The sequence below is a fragment of the Aspergillus alliaceus genome (genome assembly GCF_009176365.1).
Source record: "Aspergillus alliaceus strain CBS 536.65 unplaced genomic scaffold BDW43scaffold_84, whole genome shotgun sequence".
NCBI classification, from domain to species: domain Eukaryota; kingdom Fungi; phylum Ascomycota; class Eurotiomycetes; order Eurotiales; family Aspergillaceae; genus Aspergillus; species Aspergillus alliaceus.
In genome coordinates this window covers 1-12,811 of record NW_022474767.1, presented here as the reverse complement: position 1 = coordinate 12,811, position 12,811 = coordinate 1, and the positions used below count along the sequence as shown (strand labels likewise).

Here is a 12,811-nt window from a genome sequence, read left to right as displayed (position 1 = left end):
GATTCGGCGCTGCGTCGTATGATCGCGGGACTCTGTGCTTCCGGCAAACCGACGAGGTGGTCACCGTATTACCTTCTTTCGCCCCCCTCTTTGCCTGGTATTGGTGGACTCTTATGTTTCAGTTTTGTAATATTACGTTGACTAGGAACGACCAATTAAACACCGTCGTGTAACGTGACTTGACATCATTCCTGTTTATTTTGGACGTTCTGGACCCAAAGAAAAGAAAGTACAATGAAGAACTGCCCCTCTATCGTACATTTGTACACAGACATTGGATACCCACCCGATCTACGAGCACATACAACTTGGTGAGTGTCCCTGGCAAAAAATAATTTTGAACAATGAAAATAATCCGATCACACATCCGTATTACAGCTTCCAATCATGCATCATGAGCAGAGATATATAGTCCATCGACTTAAGCCCGGAATCGTTTGCCTGCCGCGGTCGAGTTCCAGCCGCTCTGAAGACCCCAAGCCTTAACGCTAACGCTAGTCCGATTGCTGAGACCCTCTGCGGAAACAGTCAAAGTGTCGAGTGGAGTGGTTGGGAAGAACGTCATGGTTCCGCTTTGGATCCCGTCTTGGCCCAGAAAGACTTCAAACACGGACCGGTCAATAATGCCCGAGAAACTGAACGTGCCATTGCCGAAAGTCGGGATGGTAGTGTTAGACGAGGCAGTGAATTTCTCATTATCCTTGACCGTGAAGAGATGGGTTCCGGCTCGATTGATCCAAAAGAAACCATCACCCAAGGATACACCCCCATCGAGATAGTCGCCCGATGAAGAAGAAGTGAAGTTAAAGTTCACATGCCCGGCAGGGTTGGCAGCATCGATTCCCTTTACCGCCACGTCGAAGTATACTGCCTTCGATGGGACCCCAGAAAAATTCGCTTTCACATCTCCTGACTGAATGTTCTTGCTCACAAGCTGCCTTCCCTTAACAGTCGAGAGACCGTTAAACGGACTGTGAGTCACAGCCCAGGCTCCATCTACCTTAGTCAGGTTGTGTACTCTGGGTAAAGTCATCGCACTTCTCCATCCTTCGAGCGTGCCAGTGGGGACCTCCCCAGTGTAGTCCCAATTGCTAGCCCAACCAATGGAGACCGGAGGTTGGTCCTCAGGAATTCCAGAATACCACTGAGCAGCATAGTTATCTTTGGAGAAATCAAAGAGGGTCTCGTGGGCCACTTCGGAGGTGAAATGGGTGCCATTAAAATCGCCAACCACGTAAAACGTTCCAGAGCCCCCTAGTGGTGCGCCAGGGTTCACGGAGATGAAAAGTACATACTTGCTAGACTCGTCAGACACAGCACTATCAACGGAGAACTTGACCAAATTAGGGCATTCGAATTGGTCACCCGGCAGGCCTTCCTGGGTGTAATTCGACGCATGAGTCCAGTCTCGGAGGTTGGGTGATGTGTAGAATCCAATAACCAAGTCCTGTGCATAGGCAATAGTCATCACCCATTGCTGGGTTTCAGGATGCCATACCACTTGCGGGTCACGGAACTGCTTCGAGCCAATGTCGATTACCGGGTTGTTCTCGTACTTGGTGAATGTGTACCCACCATCGTGAGAATAAGCAATCTGCTGCGTTTCCAAGGTTGGAGTGTCTACTGTATAGATGGCTACGACACCATCGTCTTGATCGGGAAAGAACCCGGATGTGTTGTTGCTATCGACCACAGCAGAGCCGGAGAATATATATTCTTCGGGCTTATCTCCAGAGAGGGCGATAGGTTGGTTCGTCCAGTGGTATAGATCAGGGCTGGTAGCATGACCCCAATGCTGATTCCCCGCAACCATCCCCGTTGGATTATCTATTCACGTATTAGTATATGTGCGCGGATGAACGAAGGTACTGGCGTACACTGATAGTATAGGTGGTATACGCCCCTCTTGCTGTCATAAAACAAGCCGTTTGGGTCGTTCATGAAATTGGAAGGTGGAGAGAAGTGGGTTTGAGGCCGAAGGTCTCCGGAATAGCTGGCAGCATGAGCAACTGCCGCGAGGGCAGGGAAGATAAATGGCTTGAGATGCATCTCGTCTGGTCGCTTGCAGAAGCAATAGATAGCGACGTGAATTGCAAAGCTGAGATATCTGCTTTTCCCGGGGGCATGACCGAGGTATTTATGTGTGATCCATCGTCAAAAGCACCCGTTAACAGCAATACATGGATGGAATTCTCTCAATGGAAAGCGCTAGGCTCCATTGCCTCAGTGTTCCAAAGCCCCCAAGTGGACGAAGCCGAGAACTCAGTTTAACCATGGGTGGATGTCTTCCCACCGCAACTGTTGGCTAACAGACCGGCATAACCATGCCATGCATACGAGGAAACTAAATCCCACTACCCTAAAAGCACCAATTGTGAACTAGTGTGGGGGTGATGCATAAAGGTACATCATGTTTTGATAGTGGACGTCCACGATCCTCAATCGACCACTGCAGATTGTTGACCCTTTCATATCCTATTCTCGCAGCTCACCTCACTGTCAGAGATGAATTTTTTCCTAAGATCATCCATCTACCCTGTGCTTTCAGTGATCGCTCTCCCGCGCTGCTACCCCGGCTGGAGAAGTATCGTGCTCAAAGCGGGGGAGTCGAAGCGACGGCCTTTACCGCCGGTGATTTATCGGGGGATTGGCCCTTCAACAACCCCACAAGAATGGGTGTCCACAGAAGCTCTCTTTCAGTGGAGTGCGGAGCAAGTGCAATCTAGCTATTCTACAATCTAACAAATGCGGGTGAACGCTGTCCTCGCTTCTATTCTCTACCCATTTTCATGGCCACCATGCTGACATAGAACCCTTTCTCAAGTTGTGACTCTCCTCCATGGGCCCTAATCAGCTAATACCTCTAACTGCGTGCAATCAAAACATACATGGCTTCGGGCCCCTCTTTCCCGACATGTTTACTACGACAAACTCTGCAGCCCCGGGTTACGTTCGGGGACGGTTCGGCGAAATCTCCCCCACGTGGAGACGAGGCAACTCTAAAAGTATGGAAAATATTCCGAATGCGCGAAGGCATAACTATTCGATTTCAAATCATTGGATGAATGAGGTTCAATGGGGCTATCGCAATACAACTACTCCGTATCAAGAACAGTATACATATTCCGAGATTCGTGACATAACCCGAGCTTCCTATTCGAGTTCACCTGAAATCACGCATATCCGCCCTATTACTAGATACTAATTTCAAGCTGGGCCACCGTACCCATCAACTCCCTCACCGTCTTCTTAGCACCCTCAGTGGGCTCCTCATACGGTGTCCTCGGCTTCAACTTCTCCTCGGCTCCCTTAATCCCGGCCAACGGCGCCGAGTAAATCGCCGCAGCATACTTGGTCGAAGCAATTCCACTCTTGCAGGGACTCTCCGCTAGTGCTGCCTTCTGCTGCAACTCCATCGCCTCCGCCACCTTCCCGGCCTTATACAACTCGTAAACCCTCGATGCAGTCCTGGGAAACACGTTTGCAAACGCCGCAATGCACCCGGCCGACCCAACACTAAGCCCCCCGATCAAAAAGTCCGACTGACCTCCGTAAATAGCAAACTCGTCGGGCTTGAACGTCGCCGCCAGCCTTGTGATCTTGCCCACCGAAGCACAAGTTAACTTCACACCAACTACATTACTCACCCCATCCGCCCTCCTTCCAGCGGACTCGCGCACAATATCCGTAATCGTCTCCGAATCAAGGTCCACCCCATTACACACCCCCGGGAAATTGTACACAACAACCGGCAACGGCGCCTGCGCCGCCACATCGGCAAAGAATCTCTTCACCACGCCCGCCGTCGTCGCCTTCCCAAAATACGCCGGTGGCAGCACAAGCAGGTAATTTGCCCCTGCAGCCGCAGCATCATGCGTAAGCTCGAGCACCTGCTTCGTAGAGTGCGCGCCCACGCCCGCCATGAGTGGGTAATCGGGGCCGACAGCTTCGCGGGCAGTCGCGATGAGCTGGGCGCGCTCTTCGCGGGTAAGGAGGAACGCCTCGGAGTTTGTGCCCAAGATGACGAGTCCCGCTAGTCCGGTCGTAGATAGGTAGGAGTAGTATTTCTTCTGCGCGGCGAGGTCGAGCGTGTCGGAGCTGTGGTCGAAGAATGTTATGGCGGGACACCATACCCCGGCTTTGGGGACGTGGGGTTGCAGGGTGACGGAGGAGCCCATTTTTCTTGTTTGTTTTTTCGGCTTCTTTCTTCGCGTAGAATATCTCTGTAAAATACTATCTTAATAATGTATAAGGTGAGCGAAGTGAATATGGTATATTTTATGTGATCGATACTAATTTATTATTGTCTCGGTATGTTCTTATATAGCTACGCAAAGCGGGGAATATGGAAAAGAACCCGTCGCTCGGGAAGAAATACCGAGATTTTTGACAGCTTATCGTACTTTATCACGGAGGTTGGAGCCGAGATCATCGATGTGTCCTTCTCTACTAGCACCTATGGCCATCAATTTCTGATGAGCTATGACGTGAAAAGGGGAATTAGAGATTAGAGGTTAGAGTAAACAAAAATAGTCGGGAGCGATGCCGGTCGAAAAAAAAAATCTATATATATATATATGGGAATCCGGTAACTCTCTACACACCTCCCCTCACAAGGTATCTACCTCTATAATCACCGACAAACATTACATGCTACCAAAAAGGTGGAAAAGAGAACTCTCCGATCATCATATCAAAATTAATTATGACTAAAATGGCGTAATACGGACAAAAATTCCTGTTCCTGAGCTCAACTCATTCAAGGTTTTCAAGGTTCAAGTCGTCGTATGCAATCATGCGGCTCGCACTGTTAGATTCGTTCAAGTTCGCCATTCAATGCTACCCGGATATTAGTACGTGATTAATAGAGAACATGCATACCGCAGCAGTTTGAGCCTTGACTTACCGTGACATCCTCCCACTTTTCCCATCCGCGGCCCTTGACTTTGGCCAGCTCTTCCATGGTATACTGCCTTCCCGTTGTGAAGTATCCGGCGTTGATCTTGGCGTCGATCTCCACGCGCGAGTCATTGGGGATCATGTCTTCTGGGATAGGGACGCGCTCGAGGATCTTGATTCCAGATTGGACGATGGCGTCGTGTTTCATGTTGGACATGGAGAGCATGCGATCGATCTTCTTGATGCCGAGCCAGTGCAGGATGTCGGGCATGAGGGCTTGGAAGCGCATCTGGGGTTGTTAGTATGGCACAGGGTTGTGGGTCATAAGAAATAGCTTACATCTCTTACACCAGCGATGTTCTCAGTGCGCGTAAAGTACTTGTCTGCCGTGTCGCCGCCACGCTTGCGAGCGTTGTACACCAGATACTTGATGACTTCGCCCAGGGCGCGTCCTTCCTTCCGGAAGTAGATGACAACACCACTGCCCCCGTTCTGGGCTTCGCGGATCGCTTCCCGAATACCGAATGCGAGGTAGGGTCGACATGTGCAGATATCAGACTGGAAGACGTCACTCCCGTTACACTCGTCGTGGATCCGCAGGGCCAGTTTCACGTTCTCGTCGGATACCCGCTCGGGGGGTCCGAAAATGTAGACCGTCAGACCGCCGATGGGGGGCAGAAAGACCTTGAGATCCGGACGAGTAATTAGTTCTGGGTAACTTCCACCCGTATGTTCGAAGAGCGTGCGACGGAGCACGGCCTCCGTGACGCCAAATCGGTCCGCAACACCGGGGAGATACCACACGGGTTCGACGGCGACCTTCGTCACCCGCACTTCACCCGAGGAGTCTACGATAATCGATCCGTCCACGTCCAGTTGTCCGTCCCGTACTGCATCTGCGATCTCAGCCAGCTTCATGTTAGCGCGGGTGATGGCCATTGTAGGCCGGATGTCCCAGCCGGCGTTTAGCTCATCGCGGAACTTGTCGACGATATCGTGACCATAGGGATCCATCGACACGATCTTATCCTTATCGGCCCAGGCGGGTTGCCAGGGGAAATTGAAGGTGGGTTCACTGTTCTTGAAATCCGGGCGGAAGTCAGGCGGGAGATCGCCGGCGGCGATGGCTAGAGCGTTGTAGATGCTGTAACTACCGCCGTGGGCACCCATGGCATTGCGTCGTTTTAGCAATGGCCCGCTGCGTGAGACGACCACTGGACCGCGGGATTTGGCGTCCGGGGCACCCCATTGTAGGGGAACGGGGTCGATGCCACTTTGTCCGGGGTATGTGGTCAACTAGTCCGGGGATCAGTGAGAGGGGATATTTAGGACCTGGGTTGGGGCCCGAGGGGGGGAGGGAGGGAAGGGGGGGTTATAAATCCAAACATACGACAATATGTGTACTATGGCGGGATTCTGGCGATAGAGGTGACTGGATGGTTGTCGCGTCAGCTGTGGGCTTTTCGGGGGTATCTGTCTCGGTCATCTTGGCTGTTGGGGTGGTTCGGATAGGGACTGGAGATGGGAGAGGTAAGAGAAAGAAGACTGGGGGGAGGGGTGGATCAAGGGATAAATATTAGGAGAACCGGGGGAAAAGAAAGACATCATTGTCTCCTTCTTTTTACAGCTGCATGTCTCCTGCATGTGACCTGTGAACTCTCTTTTGCTCTCACTGTCGGTCTTTCCTTCTCCGCACCTTATCGCCTTGGCTTTATCAGTTTATCAGCTCTATCGATCGTCACTTATCTTCCTGATAAATAAACAATCTCCGCTAGAATTGATAAGCTCTAGAAGGATATTCCCGAATTTAATTGTGTATGCCAGCCTCCTATATTCCCTCTATATCCTCTATATTTTTGGTGAATATTATTTTACCTTCTTGAGGCATTCTCCGGCTGTCCTTCCCTAAATTTTGGTATGCAAGATGATGTTGAAACGCGGGGTTGCGGCAAATCAAACCCCCTCCTTCGGAGTTGACCTGTCAGTACGTGTTACACTGGAACCACGTCAGGACATCGAACTGCTACCTGATGAAAACCTGCCTAAGTCACCTGAGATGCTCTTACTCAAATAGACTGAAGCCATATTGCCCAGTATTACTCAACAATATATATATAGATAGATAGATAGATAGATAGATATATTAGAGATACTGAGTTACGGACACGTCTCAGCAGAAAACATATATCTAGACTCACCAGCTATGCTAAGTTATGTGATAGACCTTAGTACCTTCCATGTTTAGCCCCTATAGTAGACTACAAGGTATTCCATAAGGACAGTATCCAGATTAGAAATCTATGAGTTGATTGAGATTCTCACGATGGGGACATATTGCTGGTATCTAAGATTCTTTTCGAACTTTTTCTCTTTACATAAGCTAAACCTCATCATTCTTCACGGGTCATCATTAAAGTAGGAGCGGTCGCCCGTTACCGTCCGAAATTCCCTTGTGCCCGGGTGTTTTTGATGGTCTTTTTGATGATATCCTCCACTTCGTCCCAGTCCTTCGTGTCGATCCGCTGGATGTTGCAGTTGAAGTACTGCTGGATCTGGTTGAGCATGTTCCATTCATCGCGGTTGGCAACAAACGAGATGGACACACCAACACGACCGAAACGTCCGGTACGACCAATCCGGTGAAGGTAGGTTTGGAAGTCCGCCTGACGCTCACGACCGGGTTGATGGAGTTCCGGGATGTCCTGGCCAGGAGGTTAGTTCTGGTTTGTCCTCGCTAGCGGGGCAGAAATTCAGCTACTCACGTAATTGATAACCATGGAAACCGTCGAGACATCAATACCTCTCGCCAGGACATTGGTGGTGATCAAAACCTTGGCCTGACCAGCACGGAATTGATCAATGACAGCATCACGCTGTGAACCCTCGATACCTCCAGTGAGAGATGCCACGGTATGGCCTTCAGCAACCATGCGCTTCTCGATCTCAGCGGCCGATGTCCGGGTCTGTAACAGTTAGATACAACCGAGTAATTAAGGACAGTCTACCAACCTTGACGAAAATGATAGAGGATCCGACGGTAAGAAGTCCGTAAAGCTGGACGAGAGTCTTGTACTTGTCCTCTTCATCCGCGCAATCAAGATAAAGTTGCTTAATCCCCTCCACGGTCAGTTCTTCGTGCTGCAGGGTGATTTCGTTTGCCTGAGGGGCGAACTTGGACGCGTATTGGTGAACATGAGTTGGGAAGGTAGCGGAGAAAAGAACGACCTGAATATCCTTTGGTATCAAGCTGCATGGCGTTAGCTGAAATTACGGCTAACCACAAAGGGAAGACTCTGAGACTCACGCCTTCACACGAATACACTGGTCACCTAGACCCTGCTGGTCAAGCATGTTATCGGCCTCATCCAACACAAGCACCCTCAGCTTGTTGGCAACCATAATACGCTTTTTGATCATATCCATGACCGTTCCCGGAGTACCAACAACAACGGAGGATTCTATCCTCGCCGGGCGGCTGTTGGTGTCTGCGGGAACAGCTGTTCCGATAGAGAGACCATCCAGGAACTGGCCCATAACCTGGACAACACCAACGATCTGACGAGCCAGCTCTCGAGTGGGGGCCAGGATTAGGGCCTGGGGTGTCTTCTGCATCTGCTCCGATGAGAGGTCCAAACGACTAAGGACGTTGAGGACGAAAGCAGCCGTTTTTCCTGTACCGGACTGGGACTGGCCGACCAAGTTCTTAGGAGGGTTGTTCAACAATAAAGGAAGCGCTCTTTCTTGAATCTTTGAAGGTTTGCGGAAGTTCATGGCGGACAATCCTTGCAAGATGCGGTCGTCCCTGTTTATCAACGAGTTGTAAGCTAGGATAAACCATAATACTCAGTACGCAACATATGACATACAGTCCGAGGTCCTCAAAGTTCTTCACTGAGAATAGTGGGTTATTGGGGTCCGCTTGGAGATCACTAAGTTTGACTTCGACGGTGTAGTCAGGCTCATGCAGGTCGGAGCCGCCCAGCTGTGAGGCAGCGCCGTCGGCCTGTTCATTGCCGGCCTGTTCAGGAGTACCCGTAGGCTCTGCGGAAAGGTGAGTTTAGCATTCTGTCGGATACAACTGTGCGGCGCTCGCTATGCACAACACTGAATAACGCATACCTTCGGGCTTCGATCCATCGGGGTTTGTGATGCGGTCGGCCAGGGGATTGGCAGCGGCTTCAGCAGGTTGCTCCGAAGACATTGTGAGAGAGTTTATTTCGAGGTTAGGAATAATTAATCGATGGGACAACGGTGTGTTTACGGCGAGGTAGAGGCGTCCTAAATGGTGGATGTGATCGCGGGGTAGGTAACGCTCGTTGGAAAAGTGAAGAGATTGATCCGAATATGTAGGGGATAGGGTAATTGTAGGGTACTCTCCGGAAGCACGGAGTTAGGAGAGACCAGGAATCGAGATATTCTTCCTCTGACACAACGAGCCAAAGGAGCAAATCGACGCTGTGAATACGTAGAGTATAGGCCGAAGTGACGATTAGCCAAAAAACCTAACACTACTGACCGCCCTAAGCATACTGCAAACAACGCTAATCCAGGTTGAGCAACCAGCCGAGTGGGCAATTTCTAACTTTATAGAGAAGGCGGTGGGTCGCGTGCTTGAACTTATACTAGTTAGCAGTAAGGCCAGTAGGGCATGACGTAATATTACGGCGCTCCCTGAACACGGTGGCCTGAGAGAGTGGTTTTGGTATTGTCACCCGGCGTTACTCCAGCCATTCTTCCCCGCTTCCCGCATGGCCCTCCTTCAATTAGGTAGATTTCCATGTCAGGTACATATGCGCCTCAACGGTTGGTCACTCCTTTGACTTCAAGAGCGAAGTAACGACGAATCATTCCTGTCGTACAAGAAACACAGCACGTGGAGGTAGGTGGCTGGGCCTGTTCCAATTCTAGATGCTGGTTTTGACGGTGTTCCCTTTGAAAGCTTTTGTCTCTTCCACCCAAAAGTCTCATGCGCGCCATCCCCGAGCGCCTGTCACATCTACAATGGCAACATCAGATGTCGCTCCTCATTTTGGAGCAGAACTAAAGGTATTGACGGCGTGAATAGGATGTGGAAAGTCTATCTAATACGCCTTTATTATAGGATGCGTTCAAACCGGTCAACAATTGGGTATGTCTCTATTGTCAACTTTGCCCACTCTCCTTGTGACCCACTGGGCAGTTATTGTACCAAAGGCACCAGCAGAACGTTACTGATATTTTTCCAACTAGGTTCTCAACGGTGTACAATGGCTCGACGAGATACAACAGTTCTACCGCGAGCGGAGTGCCATTGAAAAGGAGTACGCCGCCAAACTAACGGCCCTTTGCAGAAAGTACCATGATCGCAAAGCCAAGAAGATAAGCACACTGAGCGTCGGAGACACCCCCACCATGACCCCAGGATCCCTCGAAAGCGCTTCACTTACTACGTGGACTACCCACTTGACCGCTATTGAATCGCATGCGGGAGAACGCGATAAGTTCGCTACAGACCTCATTGGCCAAGTGGCGGAGCCGCTAAAACATGTTGCGACGCAATATGAGGAAATCAGAAAGTGCCATGTTGAGTTCCATGCGAAATTGGAGAAGGAAAGAGAAGCCTCTTATGGTGAACTCAAGAAGGCAAAAGGCAAATACGACGGAGCGTGCCAAGAAGTGGAGGGTAGGCGTAAAAAGATGGAGAGTTCATTCGATCACAGCAAGCCCAAGGCGCAGGCTGCATACCAGCAGCAGATCTTGGACATGAACAACGTCAAGGTGGGTGATGTTTTCCTGCCCATAAGACCGTGGCTAACCCCAGCAGAATACGTACCTGATCAGTATAAACGTGACCAACAAGTTGAAGGAACGATTCTACCATGAATATGTCCCGGAGTTACTAGATGTGGGTTCACAATTTGGACGGGTGAAAACGTAGAGCTGACATCGTCTCTAGAGCTTGCAAAATCTCAACGAAATGCGCGTGTCAAAATTAAATTCGATATGGACCCTCGCAGGGCAACTAGAGAAATCGTCTCTGTCTAAGAGTATGGAACATATGACACATCTACTCAACGAGATCCCACGGAATGTCCCACACCTTGATTCGCTCATGTTCTTGCGCCACAATGTTAGCCAGTCCCAGGAACCGCCAAATTTGGCCTTTGAGCCGAGCCCTATCTGGCACGACGATGAGGCGCTTGTCACTGATGAGGCGGCTAAGGTGTTCTTGCGCAACCTGCTCAGCAAGAGTAAGACGCAGGTCCGGGAACTGAGGGTCGAGTCCGACCAGAAACGCCGAGAAGTTGAAGCCGCCAAGAGAGTCCGTGAGAGCATCCAGCAAGGCAAAGACAACCGAAACGAGGTCGATGTAGTTCGTTCTATCTTCTTTTTACAGGGCGCTTCGCATGAGGTGGATCGTAAAATGCTCACGGCGGAGGTAGAAACATCAACCATCATGTCGGTAGTCGGTGATCTATCATTAGGCGCCAAAAATCACAACTTCAAATCGCAAACCTTCAAGATCCCAACCAACTGTGACCTTTGTGGGGAGCGGATATGGGGACTTTCGGCGAAGGGATTTGACTGCCGGGATTGCGGGTATACATGCCACAGTAAATGTCAAATGAAAGTACCCGCAGAGTGCCCTGGCGAACAGACGAAGGAAGAAAAGAAGAAACTCAAAGCGGAACGACAAGAGCAGGCCAATGCTACACCACACCTCGATCTGGAGCCGACAACTACAGGCTCATCTGCCGCGCCGTCCCTTACTCGGAAAGATACGATGAACTCGTTGAGCTCTGGTTATGCCGTCAGTGCCAACCGGTCACTATCCAACGCTACTAGCCAGCCGCCTTTGGCCAGCCCGACTGAATCCGCGCCTCCAGCCCCAGCTCCCGCGGCCGAACTGGCGGCAACCCCCGCCCCTGTTCAGGAGACTAAGCCAAAGCGGAATAGGGTTTTGGCTCCCCCTCCAGCGCAATACATCAAGGCTCCGCCTGTCACCGAATCGACGAAGCCAAACGAACCACGAGGGAAGATGCTCTATGCCTTCCAGGCTGGAGGAGCCGATGAAGTAACTGTGCAAGAAGGTGATGATGTAGCGATTCTTGAGCCAGATGGTAAGTCTTTTCACATATATTTTATAAAAATGCTTGAAATGTTACTGACTGCTTGACTAGATGGATCTGGCTGGATGCGGGTCCGCATCGGCTCGTCCGAGGGCCTCGTCCCAGCCTCGTACGTCGAGGCGGCACCCGCGGCGCCCGCAACCCCTTCAGCCAGCAGCACCGGGTTCGCTGAGCGCCCCGGATCCACCTATTCCACCTCCTCTGCCTCATTGGCAGGTAGTGGAGCAGGCAAGAAAATTGGGCCCGCTGTGGCACCCCGTCGGGGAGCCAAGAAGCTGCAGTATGTTGAAGCCTTGTACGACTACGAGGCCCGAAGCGACATGGAATGGGATATGGCTGAAGGCGACCGCTTTGTGCTGGTCAACCGAGATGGCGGTGATGGATGGGCCGACGTGGAAAGAGGAGGAGTGATCAAAAGCGTGCCAGCCAACTACATCCAGCCGGTGTAGTTCCCGCCCCTTGTTATCGTTATACCAAGGGCCGCCAAACTCCGATGCTGTACAGATGTACACACGGATACCTATCGTTTTGTCTATCATTTGCATTGGGAAGCATGGAGCTTTGGTATTCTTTTTCTGGAACGTTAGCGATCTGCCTATTGTTAGTCTTATTGTTATCGGGCCGCCGCGCATCCTAGCATATCTCAAGTAGCGAGCATTTTGCCTCGACTGTATAGACGTTGGAAATTTCTGAATGAACATACTGTCAATGAATGTTGACGGACCTATGTACGTACTCTGACCATAATCTATGGCACTGGCATGAACATACATATATGCATGAAAAAAAAAAAAAAAAAAAAA

General features: G+C 50.6%; 4 protein-coding genes across 4 annotated transcripts; 1 reads left to right on the top strand and 3 right to left on the bottom strand.

Moving 5' to 3' along the window:
• Positions 1 to 137: 137 nt before the first annotated feature.
• On the bottom strand, positions 138 to 1,827 carry BDW43DRAFT_293959 (glycosyl hydrolase). Its single transcript, XM_032043889.1, has 2 exons — positions 1,576 to 1,827; positions 138 to 1,516 (listed from the first exon to the last, which is right to left on the bottom strand). Exons 1-2 carry the CDS (start codon positions 1,576 to 1,578, stop codon positions 422 to 424), a joined length of 1,098 nt encoding a protein of 365 aa, XP_031894307.1. The 5' UTR covers positions 1,579 to 1,827; the 3' UTR covers positions 138 to 421.
• A 1,367-nt stretch (positions 1,828 to 3,194) lies between these two features.
• Positions 3,195 to 6,385, bottom strand: BDW43DRAFT_304572 (putative GTP cyclohydrolase II; the record flags this gene model as incomplete). The annotated part of the gene is made up of 4 exons (XM_032045624.1): positions 3,195 to 4,202; positions 4,907 to 5,188; positions 5,239 to 6,195; positions 6,290 to 6,385. The coding sequence occupies 4 exons, from the start codon at positions 6,383 to 6,385 to the stop codon at positions 3,195 to 3,197; spliced, it is 2,343 nt and encodes a 780-aa protein (XP_031894306.1).
• Positions 6,386 to 7,038: 653 nt separating this feature from the next.
• dbp5 (ATP-dependent RNA helicase DBP5) lies at positions 7,039 to 9,463 on the bottom strand. The gene is made up of 6 exons (XM_032043888.1): positions 9,019 to 9,463; positions 8,766 to 8,940; positions 8,204 to 8,701; positions 7,909 to 8,146; positions 7,662 to 7,862; positions 7,039 to 7,601 (listed from the first exon to the last, which is right to left on the bottom strand). The coding sequence occupies exons 1-6, from the start codon at positions 9,098 to 9,100 to the stop codon at positions 7,332 to 7,334; spliced, it is 1,464 nt and encodes a 487-aa protein (XP_031894305.1). The 5' UTR covers positions 9,101 to 9,463; the 3' UTR covers positions 7,039 to 7,331.
• A 206-nt stretch (positions 9,464 to 9,669) lies between these two features.
• BDW43DRAFT_293941 (putative actin polymerization protein Bzz1) lies at positions 9,670 to 12,750 on the top strand. The gene is made up of 7 exons (XM_032043887.1): positions 9,670 to 9,778; positions 9,839 to 9,945; positions 10,001 to 10,027; positions 10,129 to 10,656; positions 10,703 to 10,783; positions 10,835 to 11,999; positions 12,060 to 12,750. The coding sequence occupies exons 2-7, from the start codon at positions 9,901 to 9,903 to the stop codon at positions 12,455 to 12,457; spliced, it is 2,244 nt and encodes a 747-aa protein (XP_031894304.1). The 5' UTR covers positions 9,670 to 9,778; positions 9,839 to 9,900; the 3' UTR covers positions 12,458 to 12,750.
• Positions 12,751 to 12,811: the final 61 nt, after the last annotated feature.

Excerpts from the sequence above, each read along its gene's own strand:
- BDW43DRAFT_293941 (XM_032043887.1), top strand. The coding sequence starts at position 9,901 with ATGGCAACATCAGATGTCGCTCCTCATTTTGGAGCAGAACTAAAG. Across the intron at positions 9,946-10,000 it reads ATTTTGGAGCAGAACTAAAG|GATGCGTTCAAACCGGTCAA; the intron begins GTATTGACGGCG and ends CCTTTATTATAG. Across the intron at positions 10,784-10,834 it reads ATGTCCCGGAGTTACTAGAT|AGCTTGCAAAATCTCAACGA; the intron begins GTGGGTTCACAA and ends CATCGTCTCTAG.
- dbp5 (XM_032043888.1), bottom strand. The coding sequence starts at position 9,100 with ATGTCTTCGGAGCAACCTGCTGAAGCCGCTGCCAATCCCCTGGCCGAC. Across the intron at positions 8,702-8,765 it reads AACTTTGAGGACCTCGGACT|GGACGACCGCATCTTGCAAG; the intron begins GTATGTCATATG and ends GTTGATAAACAG. Across the intron at positions 8,147-8,203 it reads CAGTGTATTCGTGTGAAGGC|CTTGATACCAAAGGATATTC; the intron begins GTGAGTCTCAGA and ends AACGCCATGCAG.